The sequence below is a fragment of the Oncorhynchus nerka genome, linkage group LG9b (genome assembly GCF_034236695.1).
Source record: "Oncorhynchus nerka isolate Pitt River linkage group LG9b, Oner_Uvic_2.0, whole genome shotgun sequence".
Lineage (NCBI taxonomy): Eukaryota > Metazoa > Chordata > Actinopteri > Salmoniformes > Salmonidae > Oncorhynchus > Oncorhynchus nerka.
This window is the reverse complement of record NC_088424.1, coordinates 13,380,496-13,394,443: the sequence shown is the minus strand read 5'-3', so window position 1 is coordinate 13,394,443 and position 13,948 is coordinate 13,380,496. Positions and strand designations below refer to the sequence as shown.

At 44.1% G+C, this 13,948-nt stretch overlaps 1 protein-coding gene and 1 long non-coding RNA gene across 3 annotated transcripts in view; one reads left to right on the top strand and one right to left on the bottom strand.

Annotated features, from left to right (window-relative positions):
- Nucleotides 1-542: 542 nt before the first annotated feature.
- LOC115113916 (uncharacterized) overlaps nucleotides 543-13,948 on the bottom strand; it is a 13,965-nt gene continuing 559 nt past the window's right edge. For both annotated transcript variants that reach the window (XR_003861161.2, XR_010461772.1), the window contains exons 2-3: nucleotides 1,328-1,474; nucleotides 543-1,220 (exon numbers count right to left, since the gene is read on the bottom strand). This is a non-coding gene — a long non-coding RNA (uncharacterized LOC115113916). The remainder of the gene's footprint in view (nucleotides 1,221-1,327; nucleotides 1,475-13,948) is intronic.
- The window catches only part of ptbp2b (polypyrimidine tract binding protein 2b), a 20,423-nt gene continuing 20,166 nt past the window's right edge, over nucleotides 13,692-13,948 (top strand). The window contains exon 1 of the mRNA XM_065013344.1: nucleotides 13,692-13,806. Coding sequence (XP_064869416.1) covers nucleotides 13,799-13,806 — 8 coding nt within the window. The 5' untranslated portion in view covers nucleotides 13,692-13,798. The remainder of the gene's footprint in view (nucleotides 13,807-13,948) is intronic.

The following is a 13,948-nucleotide window of genomic DNA, read 5'->3' as shown; positions in this document are numbered from 1 at the left end:
TACTTGATTGGTTCACTGCTCTTATTTTTTACATGTTTCATTTAGCAGGCACTCTTATTTGGAGCAACTTACAAGAGCAATTAAGGGGAAGTGCCTTGCTCAAGGGCACTGACATTTCGGTTACTGGCCCAACGCTCCTAACCACTAGGCTACCACTGCACAGCATAATAAGATGTGTAAAACAGCACCAGCAGATTTCGCCTAATGCTTTGACTTGTTTCTTAAGAAATACTGGCGGCCATGACAGAAGCCAAATGTGAGTTGACTTGGGGGGTGTGTTTCTTGGGTGTATCCTTGCCAGACCCATCTGTTAGAACCTTGCCCACAGCTGTTTTCCCCCAGTCAATAACAACAAACAAACCCCCTGCAGGTTTGAATAGGTTAGGGAGCTTTGAATTGGTCAGTAGCCTATAGAGTCATGAGAAGAATGCAATTGATCAATTTATGTAGATATTCTAAACTAAATGTTTCGATACATTTCAAATGTAGTAACAGGTCCATGTAGAATAAACAACCCTTTACATAATACCATAGAAGCAGGGTTCTGCTAATATAACACTTTTTATTGTCATTCTCAGCCGATACTATGATTATCTGCATTTTGTCTGGTGGTAATGAGGCTACATGTAGCTTGGCAAACATGTCAGAGTGGTCATACCTTCCTGTGTGGTGTCCCAACCTCCCAAGGCAATAGCAAAGTCTAGAATCAATACTATTCATCAACAGCTCTCCTGCATTCACTAACGACACAAATTAATATACCTGCCTAACGACACACATCTGTGAAGCAAATTCAACAAATACTTGTCGTACCTTAAAATGGGGGGACCATGTACAAAAGGTGCTGTCATTTCTAAAAGTTTCATCTGATATGTATGAAAATACCCTCAAATTACAGCTGACAGTTTGGACTTCACCCTCATTGTCATTGTATCCTTTCAAACTCAAAGTGCTAGAGTACAGAACCAAAATAACAAAAAATGGTCACTGTCCAATGAATTATGGTGCTCACTGTATGAGACAGAAGTTCCCTGATCCTCGTGAATACACAGGGTTTCTCCCTCCCCATATTGACCTATACAATTCAATAATAAAAAAAGACAATACAAGTAAACGTTGTCTAGTAAAAATGAAATGCAGAGTGCCAGGTCTCTCCATTTAGAGACTTTAGTATCAAGCCTGTCACTCCGGACTCCATCTTGCTGGCTCCATAAATGCATCTGTGAACACATACACAGTCACTGTTCTATTACCAATGGCAGTTAAGATAGGTGATATTTGGCAAATGTCACTATGTTGAAGTTTGAACAGGTCAGACTAAACCTACCCAATTCAGGTCTCCCCATCAATGACCGTTGGTGAGCAGGCAAGAGGTGAGGCAAGGTCTTTGCTAACGTCCCATGTGATGCAGCACTCCATCTCCCTCTTGGTCAAACAGTCTTTACACAGCCTGGAGGTGTGTTGGGTCATTGTCCTGTTGAAAAACAAATGATAGTCCCACTAAGCGCATACCAGATGGGATGGAGTGACAGGCTTGATACTAAAGACTGTTTGACCAAGAGGGAGAGTGATGGCGTGCTGCATCAGATGACATGGCCTCCACAATCACCCAACCTCAACCCAATTGAGATGGTTTGAGATTAGTTGAACCGCAGAGTGAAGGAAAAGCAGCCAACAAGTGCTCAGCATGTGGGAACTCCTTCAAGACAGCTGGAAAAGCATTCCAGGTGAAGCTCGTTGAGAGAATGCCAAGAGTGTGCAAAGCTGTCATCAAGGCAAAGGGTGGCTACTTTGAAGAATCTCACATATAAAATATATTTTGATTTGTTTAACACTTTTTTGGTTACTACATGATTCCCTGTGTGTTATTTCATAGTTTTAAGTTATTCACTATTATTCTACAATGTAGAAAATAGTAGAAATAAAGAAAAACCCTTGAATGAGTAGGCTTGTCACAACTTTTGACTGGTACTGTAGGGCGTCACTAGTTACCAGTCACAAAGCCCGGCTATTTCTACAATTTCTCTTTTTAAAATGTGATTTTAAACCTAACCTTAAATTGCAATATAGTCTTTTACAATATTCCCATAATTCTATGCTTTACACATGTACTGCAGACTGACTGTAGCTCCAGATTGGATTACATTCCGTTACGGTTTGTTGCTCCTAGTTCACTATTTTAGTCAGATTTAAATTAGCTACCACGATAGCTGCATCCATTATTTAGTTTCCCCCTAGACAATACAGAATACACTTGTATGAGTGACGAACTAACTACGCTAACGTTAGCTAACCTGCATCACTATCAAAATATATCTACTTACATGAACAGCAATAACGTTATCTAACATTGTCGTTAGCTAAAATATACCAGAGGTCATTATATCAGTTTCTCAGGTTATACTCCCCACAAACGGTTGTTGCACACCAAACGCTAGCATTACTGGTGCAGACTTGGGGACCGACACACTCCAAGCATCTATTCTGCATACTAGATAAGGTCCTTCTTCGGCAGGGCATGCAAACCATAGAACTTTGGCTGTGGAGTCATGATCAATCCGTATAGGGTCCGTTGTCCTTTGAACGCATTGCGGACGATGAAACAACAGAGCCCCATTCAATAAAGGGAAGTGAAATGGGAGGAGGGGAGATTTGCACGTGGATCTTTACAAAAGGGGGCATGATTTGTTAGACACGGAATTTCTGACAAATATTATCCTATTTATACTTTTGTAGACAATTTTGACGCTAGAATAAAAGTTTGATCGATGCCACATTTGCCGTTTTCAAATTGATTAGTTGCTTTTTAGGGGTAGTTGCTCTCTAATGAAAAACATCAAGTTCAGTATAGATTGGAGCAAACTAGTGCTATTATTTAGAGATTGAAATTACCCAGATCAGAAATTAATAATGACCTATCAAATTGAGAAAAATGTGAGCCTAAACTAATACCTTAATTTGGTCATCAACTCCAGGGCTTTGGAAATGATTACTTAAATGGGTAAAGCCTTAGTTTTATTAAACACCTGAGGAAAGGGGGCTAATGTAATTGGATAGAGAAACTGCCTGGATGAACACCTGTCATTGATTAATGTAGCAATGCTATCTAATCATATACCCACATCACTAAAAGACAACCATGTGCTGTTTCCCAGTTCTCACAAAAAAATGTAATAGCTCAGAAATTATAGATTAAACACTTCAATATACAGAGCCACAACCAATCACTCTATATTCTTTCCTTTGTGGGGAGTGAATTGGCCGTTTTCTGGTAAAATAATAAAAAAGTGTCATACTAAGTGTGTCACATAAACATACAGTGCTGTAAATCATTAACAGGTCTGTGAATTCTCAGCAGTGAAGGTTTATTTGAGGACATTAATCCACTTGACATTCTCCAGTCCCGTTCATCTTCCCTGGATAAAGAAGTAATCTTCAGCAGTGCCCTCTGAGGTGAGCTGGGGAACCAATGGAACAAAGACAGTGTGGTTTTCGTGAGGCAATAAATGAGAGAAAGCTGTAAAAGGTACTGTGAAAATCTAATTTGGGATAAAATATTAAAATGGTCCAACTCATGAAATGAAAATAAAGCAAGCGAATGGTTTGGAAATTCTGATGTTCATATGCATTGTATTTGGTTATTTTATGTAATATTCTTTTTATGGATTTAGATCACAATAAACAATCTATATTTCCTTGAGTACAATCAGTCTCAAGGTGCATTTTCTGTATCTTGGTAATTAGAACAGAAAGACATTGATTACAAAAAAATACTGATAATCAATGAAATCCTATTAACCCAGTAAAATCTATTGTTGAGTGGAAACTCCTTCAATCTCTAGGCCTATATGATGTACAACTCTCAGCCTAAAACCTCCCAAGTGACAGATTGCATGGGGGTGTAGACGTAGTGTGTGGGTTTGTATTACCATCCTAGAGGGTACCAGAAATTCTCCCTCGTGGGGACATTTCCCAGGTCCCCAGGAGGACAAAGGCTATTTTAGGACTTAGGGGTTAGAATTAGGGTTAAGGTAAGGGTTAACGGTTTGGGAAAATAGGATTTTGAATGGAAATCAATTCTAGGTCCACACAGGGATAGTAAAACATGGTGCTTTCAATACACCAAAACAAAAAGGGTGGACAGAAACAAAAGGGGTGGAATTGCATACTCCCTGTTCACTTTGTGACTCCCCACTTGTTCCGGAGTTCTAAATTGAGCAGCTGCTGAAAAATGAGCTCCTGTATATATTGAGATTTAAATGTTTTTTTAGAGTGAAGTACATCGAAAAAATCAAGAGAAAACTGCAAGACTCAATAGAAGACAAAACAAGGAACAAACCAAAAAGACAGGCTTTTGAAGAAGTAACTATTTTTCATAAAATTGTACAGTTATCTTAGCTAGCTGAATTGCTAGCTGAATTGTTTACTTGTTGCTAAGCAGTTGCTAAGCAGTTGCTAGGGACTCTCCTGGAAGAAGCTAGCTAGCTTACAAATAATAACAACAAAAAATATCTAGTTAACAGAAGAAAGGAAGACAAAATAAGGACAGAAGAAAAAGGAAAAGAAAAAGGACAACAAAGTGAAACCTCTAAAGAAACAAGATACCATAATACAAGAAACAGCACTATAGAGAGACAGAACAACAACAACGCAGCCACTGCCAGCTAGCCTACTTCAGCAGTACTGTATCATTTGAATTATTTTAGTCAATAAGATTCCTGCTACGTAAGCTTAACTTTCTGAACATTCGAGACGTGTAGTCCACTTGTCATTCCAATCTCCTTTGCATTAGCGTAGCCTCTTCTGTAGCCTGTCAACTATGTGTCTGTCTATCCCTGTTCTCTCCTCTCTGCACAGACCATACAAATGCTCCACACCGCGTGGCCGCGGCCACTCTAATCTGGTGGTCCCAGCGCGCACGACCCACGTGGAGTTCCAGGTCTCCGGTAGCCTCTGGAACTGCCGATCTGCGGCCAACAAGGCAGAGTTCATCTCAGCCTATGCCACCCTCCAGTCCCTCGACTTCTTGGCACTGACGGAAACATGGATCACCACAGATAACACTGCTACTCCTACTGCTCTCTCTTCGTCCGCCCACGTGTTCTCGCACACCCCGAGAGCTTCTGGTCAGCGGGGTGGTGGCACCGGGATCCTCATCTCTCCCAAGTGGTCATTCTCTCTTTCCCCTTACCCATCTGTCTATCGCCTCCTTTGAATTCCATGCTGTCACAGTTACCAGCCCTTTCAAGCTTAACATCCTTATCATTTATCGCCCTCCAGGTTCCCTCGGAGAGTTCATCAATGAGCTTGATGCCTTGATAAGCTCCTTTCCTGAGGACGGCTCACCTCTCACAGTTCTGGGCGACTTTAACCTCCCCACGTCTACCTTTGACTCATTCCTCTCTGCCTCCTTCTATCCACTCCTCTCCTCTTTTGACCTCACCCTCTCACCTTCCCCCTCTACTCACAAGGCAGGCAATACGCTCGACCTCATCTTTACTAGATGCTGTTCTTCCACTAACCTCACTGCAACTCCTCCAAGTCTCCGACCACTACCTTGTATCCTTTTCCCTCTTGCTCTCATCCAACACTTCCCACACTGCCCCTACTCGGATGGTATCGCGCCGTCCCAATCTTCGCTCTCTCTCCCCGCTACTCTCTCCTCTTCCATCCTATCATCTCTTCCCTCTGCTCAAACCTTCTCCAACCTATCTCCTGATTCTGCCTCCTCAACCCTCCTCTCCTCCCTTTCTGCATCCCTTGATTCTCTATGTCCCCTATCCTCCAGGCCGGCTCGGTCCTCCCCTCCTGCTCCGTGGCTCGACGACTCATTGCGAGCTCACAGAACAGGGCTCCGGGCAGCCGAGCGGAAATGGAGGAAAACTCGCCTCCCTGCGGACCTGGCATCCTTTCACTCCCTCCTCTCTACATTTTCCTCTTCTGTCTCTGCTGCTAAAGCCACTTTCTACCACTCTAAATTCCAAGCATCTGCCTCTAACCCTAGGAAGCTCTTTGCCACCTTCTCCTCCCTCCTGAATCCTCCTCCCCCCTCTGCAGATGACTTCGTCAACCATTTTGAAAAGAAGGTCGACGACATCCGATCCTCGTTTGCTAAGTCAAACGACACCGCTGGTTCTGCTCACACTGCCCTACCCTGTGCTCTGACCTCTTTCTCCCCTCTCTTTCCAGATGAAATCTCGCGTCTTGTGACGGCCGGCCGCCCAACAACCTGCCCGCTTGACCCTATTCCCTCCTCTCTTCTCCAGACCATTTCCCTTACCTCACCTCGCTCATCAACTCATCCCTGACCGCTGGCTACGTCCCTTCTGTCTTCAAGAGAGCGAGAGTTGCACCTCTTCTGAAAAAACCTACACTCGATCCCTCCGATGTCAACAACTACAGACCAGTATCCCTTCTTTCTTTTCTCTCCAAAACTCTTGAACGTGCCGTCCTTGGCCAGCTCTCCCGCTATCTCTCTCAGAATGACCTTCTTGATCCAAATCAGTCAGGTTTCAAGACTAATTCAACTGAGACTGCTCTTCTCTGTATCACGGAGGCCCTCCGCACTGCTAAAGCTAACTCTCTCTCCTCTGCTCTCATCCTTCTAGACCTATCGGCTGCCTTCGATACTGTGAACCATCAGATCCTCCTCTCCACCCTCTCCGAGTTGGGCATCTCCGGCGCGGCCCACGCTTGGATTGCGTCCTACCTGACAGGTCGCTCCTACCAGGTGGCGTGGCGAGAATCTGTCTCCTCACCACGCGCTCTCACCACTGGCGTCCCCCAGGGCTCTGTTCTAGGCCCTCTCCTATTCTCGCTATACACCAAGTCACTTGGCTCTGTCATAACCTCACATGGTCTCTCCTATCATTGCTATGCAGACGACACACAATTAATCTTCTCCTTTCCCCCTTCTGATGACCAGGTGGCGAATCGCATCTCTGCATGTCTGGCAGACATATCAGTGTGGATGACGGATCACCACCTCAAGCTGAACCTCGGCAAGACGGAGCTGCTCTTCCTCCCGGGGAAGGACTGCCCATTCCATGATCTCGCCATCACGGTTGACAACTCCATTGTGTCCTCCTCCCAGAGCGCTAAGAACCTTGGCGTGATCCTGGACAACACCCTGTCGTTCTCAACTAACATCAAGGCGGTGGCCCGTTCTTGTAGGTTCATGCTCTACAACATCCGCAGAGTACGACCCTGCCTCACACAGGAAGCAGCGCAGGTCCTAATCCAGGCACTTGTCATCTCCCGTCTGGATTACTGCAACTCGCTGTTGGCTGGGCTCCCTGCCTGTGCCATTAAACCCCTACAACTCATCCAGAACGCCGCAGCCCGTCTGGTGTTCAACCTTCCCAAGTTCTCTCACGTCACCCCGCTCCTCCGCTCTCTCCACTGGCTTCCAGTTGAAGCTCGCATCCGCTACAAGACCATGGTGCTTGCCTACGGAGCTGTGAGGGGAACGGCACCTCAGTACCTCCAGGCTCTGATCAGGCCCTACACCCAAACAAGGGCACTGCGTTCATCCACCTCTGGCCTGCTCGCCTCCCTACCACTGAGGAAGTACAGTTCCCGCTCAGCCCAGTCAAAACTGTTCGCTGCTCTGGCCCCCCAATGGTGGAACAAACTCCCTCACGACGCCAGGACAGCGGAGTCAATCACCACCTTCCGGAGACACCTGAAACCCCACCTCTTTCAGGAATACCTAGGATAGGATAAAGTAATCCTTCTCACCCCCCTTAAAAGATTTAGATGCACTATTGTAAAGTGGCTGTTCCACTGGATGTCTTAAGGTGAACGCACCAATTTGTAAGTCGCTCTGGATAAGAGCGTCTGCTAAATGACTTAAATGTAAATGTAAATGTAAATGTGACTCTTTCCCATTGCAATGAGTGTCCTGAAAATTGGAAATCTATTGGATATAATGACCAATGACTTGCGCGCACACACACACACACACACACACACACACACACACTGCTGTAACCATTGTGGGCTAGGCCTGGGGTGGTGAGAGAACCCATGGCCAGAAAATGTCAACCAAAGAAAAACAAGTATTATACACTGAACAAAAATATAAATGCAACAATTTCAAAGATTTTGCTGAGTTACAGTTCATATGAGGAAATCAGTCAATTAAAATAAATTAATTTGGACCTAATCTATGGATTTCGCAAGACTGGGAATACAGATAGGCATTTGTTGGTCACAGACACCTTAAAAAAAAGGTAGGGGCATGGACAGGAAAATCAGACACTATCTGGTGTGACCACCATTTTCTTCATGCAGCATGACACATCTCCGAATAGAGTTCAGTTGATCAGGCAGTTGATTGTGGAATGTTGTCCCACTCCTCTTCAATGGTTGTGCGAAGTTGCTGGATATTGTCAGGAACTGGAACGTGCTGTCGTACGCATCTATCCAGAGCATACCAAACATGCTCATGGGGGACATGTCTTATGAGCTATTGAAGAACTGGGACATTTTCAGCTTCCAGGAACTGTGTACACATCCTTGCAACATCAAATCGAATGTTATTTGTCACATGCACCGAATACAACAGTGAAAGGCTTACTTACAAGCCCTAACCAACAATGCAGTAAAAAAAGAAAAGTAAAAAATAATTAAAGAGCAGCAGTAAAATAACAGTAAAGGCTATATACAGGGGGTACCGGGACAGAGTCAATGTGCGGGGGCACTAGTTAGTCGAGGTAATTTTTATTTGACCTTTATTTAACTAGGCAAGTCAATTAAGAACAAATTCTTATTTACAATAACGGCCTAGGAACAGTGGGTTAACTGCCTTGCCCAGGGGCCGAACGACAGAGTTGTAACTGGTCAGCTTGGGGATTCGATCTAGCAACCTTTCGGTTACTGGCCCAACACTCTAACCATTAGGCTACCTGCCGTAATATGTAGGCAGAGTTTTAAAGTGACTATGCATAGATAATAACAGAGTAGCAGCAGTGTAAAAGGGGTGGGGGGGGGGCAATGCAAATAGTCTGGGTAGCCATTGGATTAGATGTTCAGGAGTCTTATGGCTTAGGGGTAGAAGCATAGGGACATGCATTATCATGCTGAGACATGAGGTGATAACTGTGGATAAATGGCATGACAATGGGCCTCAGGATCTCGTCACGGTATCATTAAAATGCAATTGTGTTTGTTATCCGTAGCTTATGCCTGCCCACAGCATAATCCCACTGCCACCATGGGGAACTTTGTTCATAACGTTGACATCAGCAAACCGCTGTCCCAAATGACACCATCTGCGCAGTTGAAATGATTAATCCCTGAAGAGTACACTTCTCCAGTGTGCCAGTGACAAGGTGAGCACTTGCCCACTGAAGTCGGATATGACGCCGAACTGCAGTCAGGTCAATACCCTAGTCAGGATGACGAGCACACAGATGAGCTTCCCTGAGACGGTTTCTGACAGTTTCTTCAGAAATTCTTCAGTTGTGCAAACCCAGTTTCATCAGCTGTACTGGTGGCTGGTCTCAGAAGATCCTGCAGGTGAATAAGCCAGACGTGAAGGTCCTGGGCTGGTGTGGTTACATGTGGTCTGTGGTTGTGAGGCCAGTTGGACATACTGCCAAATTCTCTAAAACGACATTGAGAGAAATTAATATTAAATTCTCTGGCAACAACTTAAAATTTGAGAGAAATCAGCTTTCGTGGATCTAAATGTTTTTCCTCATAATCCTGGACTCTCGGACCACCATTTTACGTGTGAAATCGCAACAAATAATCTGCTTAGACCCCAACCAAGGATCATCAAAAGCTGTGCTATAAATTCTTGGACAACCCAAAGGTTCCTAGATTCCTATTTTTGATACTGCCGCAAAGCTAACTAAAAGCAGCATTCCCCAAGAGAGGATGGCTTTCACTTCAGCAGTGATGAATTCATGAACTTCATTAGATAGCAAATTACGGACTCCTCTTTGAATCTATGTATTTCTCCAAACTCAGTTGTCCTGAGTCTGAACGGAACTGCCAGGACCTAGGATCAATGGAGAAACTCCATTTTTTTTATCTTGACACATTCATGAAAATAGCAATCTCCTATAAACCAGACAGCTGCATACTCCACCCTATTCCAACTACTGAAAGAGCTACTTTCTGTAGTTAGCCCTCCTATGTTGAAAATAATAAATGGCTCCCTATCCACCGAATGTGTACCGAACTCACTAAAAGTAATAAAGCCTCTCTTGAAAAAGCCAAAACTCCCATTCCTCTCGAACAAAATTGAAAAAGCTGTTGCGCAGCAACTTACTGCCTTCCTGAAGACAAATAATGTATATGAAACACTTCAGTCTGGTTTTAGACCCCATCACAGCACTGAGACTGCACTCATTAAGGTGGTAAATGACCTTTTAATGGCATCAGACCAAGGCTCATCTGTCCTCGTACTCCTAAACCTTAGTGCTGCTTTTGACACCATCGATCACCACATTCTTTTGGAGAGAATGGAAACCCTAATTGGTCTACACAGAGAAGTTCTTGCCTCGTTAAGATCTTATCTGCTGGAAAGATATCAGTTTGTCTCTGTGGATGGTTTGTCCTCAGACAAATCAATTGTACGTTTCGGCGTTCCTCAAGGCTCCATTTTAGGGCCACTTGTTTTCACTATACATTCTGCCTCTCTGTGATGTCAAATATATCTGCTGTTGGATCTGACAATTAATCTTTGATGATTGTACAGTTGTCTCAAATAAAACTTTGAAGGACCTCAGATTTACTCTGGACCCTGATCTATCTTTTGACAAACATATCAACAGCTTTTTTCCATCTTTGTAACATTGCAAAAATCATAAACCTTTTGTCCAAAAATGATGCAGAAAAGCTTATCCATGCTTTTGTCACTTCTAGATTACACAACTGCAATGCTCTACTCTCCGGCTACCCAGATAAAGCACTAAATAAACTTCCGTTAGTGCTAAACACGGCTGCTAGAATCTTGACTAGAACCCAAAAAATTATCATATTACTCCAGTGCTGACCTCTGTACACTGGCTTCCTGTTATGGCCTGATTTTAAGGTTTTACTGCTAACCTACAAAGCATTACATGGGCTTGCTCCTACCTACCTATCTCTCTGATTTGGTCCTGCCATACATACCTACATATACTCTACGGTCACAAGACGCAGGCCTCCTTATTGTCTCTAGAACATCTAAGCAGCTGGAGGCAGGGGCTATCTCCTATAGAGCTACATTTTTATGGAATTGTCTGCATAGCCATGTGAAAATGCAGACTCGGTCTTGACCTTTAAGTCTTTACTGAAGACTTATCTCTTCAGTAGGTCCTATGATTGAGTGTAGTCTGGCCCAGGGGTGCCAAGGTGAACGGCAAGGCACTGGAGCGACGAACCACCCTTGCTGTCTCTGCCTTGCCGGCTCCCCTCTCTCCACTGGGATTCACTGCCTCTGACCCCATTACAGGGGCTGAGGCACTGGCTTACTAGTGCTCTTCCATGGGTGCGTCACTTGAGCGGGTTGAGTCACAGACGTGATCGGACGTTATATCCTGCCTGGTTGGCCCGTTCCGGGGGTATCGTCCCCCCCCCCATCTCAGCCTCCAGTATCTATGCTGCAATAGCCTATGTGCCGGGGGGGCTAGGGTCAGTCTCTTATATCTGATGTAATTCTCCTGTCCTCAAATCACATTTTATTTGTCACGTGCGCCGAATACAACAGGTGTAGACCTTACAGTGAAATGCTTACAAGCCCTTAACCAACAATGCAGTTAAGAAAAATACAAAAAAATGAAATAAAGTAACAAATAAAGAGCAGCAGTAAAATAACAATAGCGAGGCTTAAAAGAGTAACAGTGACTTAATAAAATAGTAGCAGCAGTGTAAAAGAGAGGGGGGAGGGGGGGCAATGCAAGTAGTCATTTGATTAGATGTTCAGCAGTCTTATGGCTTGGTGGTAGAAACTGTTTTGAAGCCTCTTGGACCTAGACTTGGTGTGCCGGGCCCGCTTGCCATGCAGTAACAGAGAGAACAGTCTATGACTGGGGTGTGTGACAATTTTTAGGGCCTTTCTCTGACACCGCCTGGCATAGAGTTCCTGGACAGCAGGAAGCTTGGCCCCAGTGATGTACTGGGCTGCACACACTACCCTCTGTACTGCCTTGAGGTCAGAGGGCGAAGTAGTTGCCATTCCAGGCAGTGATGCAACCAGTCAGGAAGCTCTCCATGGTGCAGATGTAGAACCTTTTGAAGATCTGAGGACCCATGCCAAATCTTTTCAGTCTCCTGAGGGGGAATAGGTTTTGTCCTACCGTCTTCACGACTGTCTTGGTGTGCTTGGACCATGTTAGTTTGTTGGTGATGTGGACAGCAAGGAACTTGAATCTCTCAACCTGCTCCACTACAGCCCGTCGATGAGAATGGGGGCGTGCTCGGTACTCCTTTTACTGTAGTCCACAATAATCTCCTTAATCTTGATCACATTGAAGGAGAGGTTGTTGTACCATTATGTACCATATAAACTGTGAAAAAACAAACAAAATAGCATGGTTGCTTAAAAGCCTCTGAAAACGTCAGCTGTCCTCTCCGGCGCCATTTTACACTTATCTGGTGTCCTGTGAGAATTTAAGTATGCTCCCTCTAATTCTCTCTCTCTCTCCCTCCCGAAGGATCTGAGCCCCAGGACCATGCCTCAGGACCATGCCTTAGGACTACCTGGTCTGATGACTCCTGGCTGTCCCCAGTCCACCTGGTTGTGCTGTTGCTACAGTTTCAACTGTTCTGCCCACAGCTATGGAACCCTAACCTGTTCACTGGACTTGCCATCTTGTCCGGACCTACTGTTTTTGACTATCATCTATGAACGTTTGAACATCTTGACGAACAATCTGGCCTTAATGGCCATGTACTATCTCCACCCGACTGGCCACCCCTCAGAGCCTGGTATCGTCTCTAGGTTTCTTCCTTTCTAGGGAGTTTTTCCCTAGTCACCGTGCTTCTACATTTGCATTGCTTGCTGTTTGGGGTTTTAGGCTGGATTTCTGTAAAGCACTTTGTGACATCTGCTAATTTTAAAAAGGGCTTTATAAATACATTTGATTGATTGTGTATATGGACAATTTCAGCTCATGAAACATGGGTCCAATTTACATGTTACAATTATATTTTTGTTCAGTGTAGTTGTACATTGATGAAGGATCTGAAGTTGCCTTTGTCATGAATAAGTACTGGTAGTGAGGTCCAGTGGCTTGTGATTGAGTTTTTGCAGATGGTTTTATTTATTTAACTAGGTAAGTCAGTTAAGAACAAATTCTTATTTACAATAACAGCCTAGGAAAAGTGAGTTAACTGCCTTGTTCAGGGGCAGAACAGCTATTTTTTACCTTGTCAGCTTGGGTTTGTTAGCTCGGAGAATCGATCTAGCAACCATTCAGCCCAACACTAACCACTAGGCTACCTGCCAGCTAACAGCTGAAGCTGTTGTTTCCCTTATTTTGTTCCCTTGTTTTCCTTATAATGGCAATAAATGCAAGCGCAGGAATGTTTTGTTCAATAAAATGCTTTTAAAAAGCTAAGAAGCAAACAATAACACTTGCATAAACTCATATTTTTAAAAAGTTTATCTTTAAAATGTAGAATTAAGCCATACCCACTGATGCACTGTAGATAAGTGGAAACTCGGTTTTGTTCGGCATTTTCCGTCTCTCGGCACACTTCATGACAGCATTTGCGACCATTTTGCTGACGTGCTTGTGTGTCTGAGTGGAGCTGAGGTTTAAAGAATAAATATATACACGAAAATAAACCTCATTCGGCAATGGACGGGTATGTGTTCACGTTTGCTTGTTGCTCTTAATTAGATTCGCTAAATTTTTTAATGTTGCATGGAAATAGCTATTCAATAACGTTAGCAAGCTAGCTAACTCACTGGGCCACGTTTGCCTTCGTTCTGGACATGGTGCCCGTC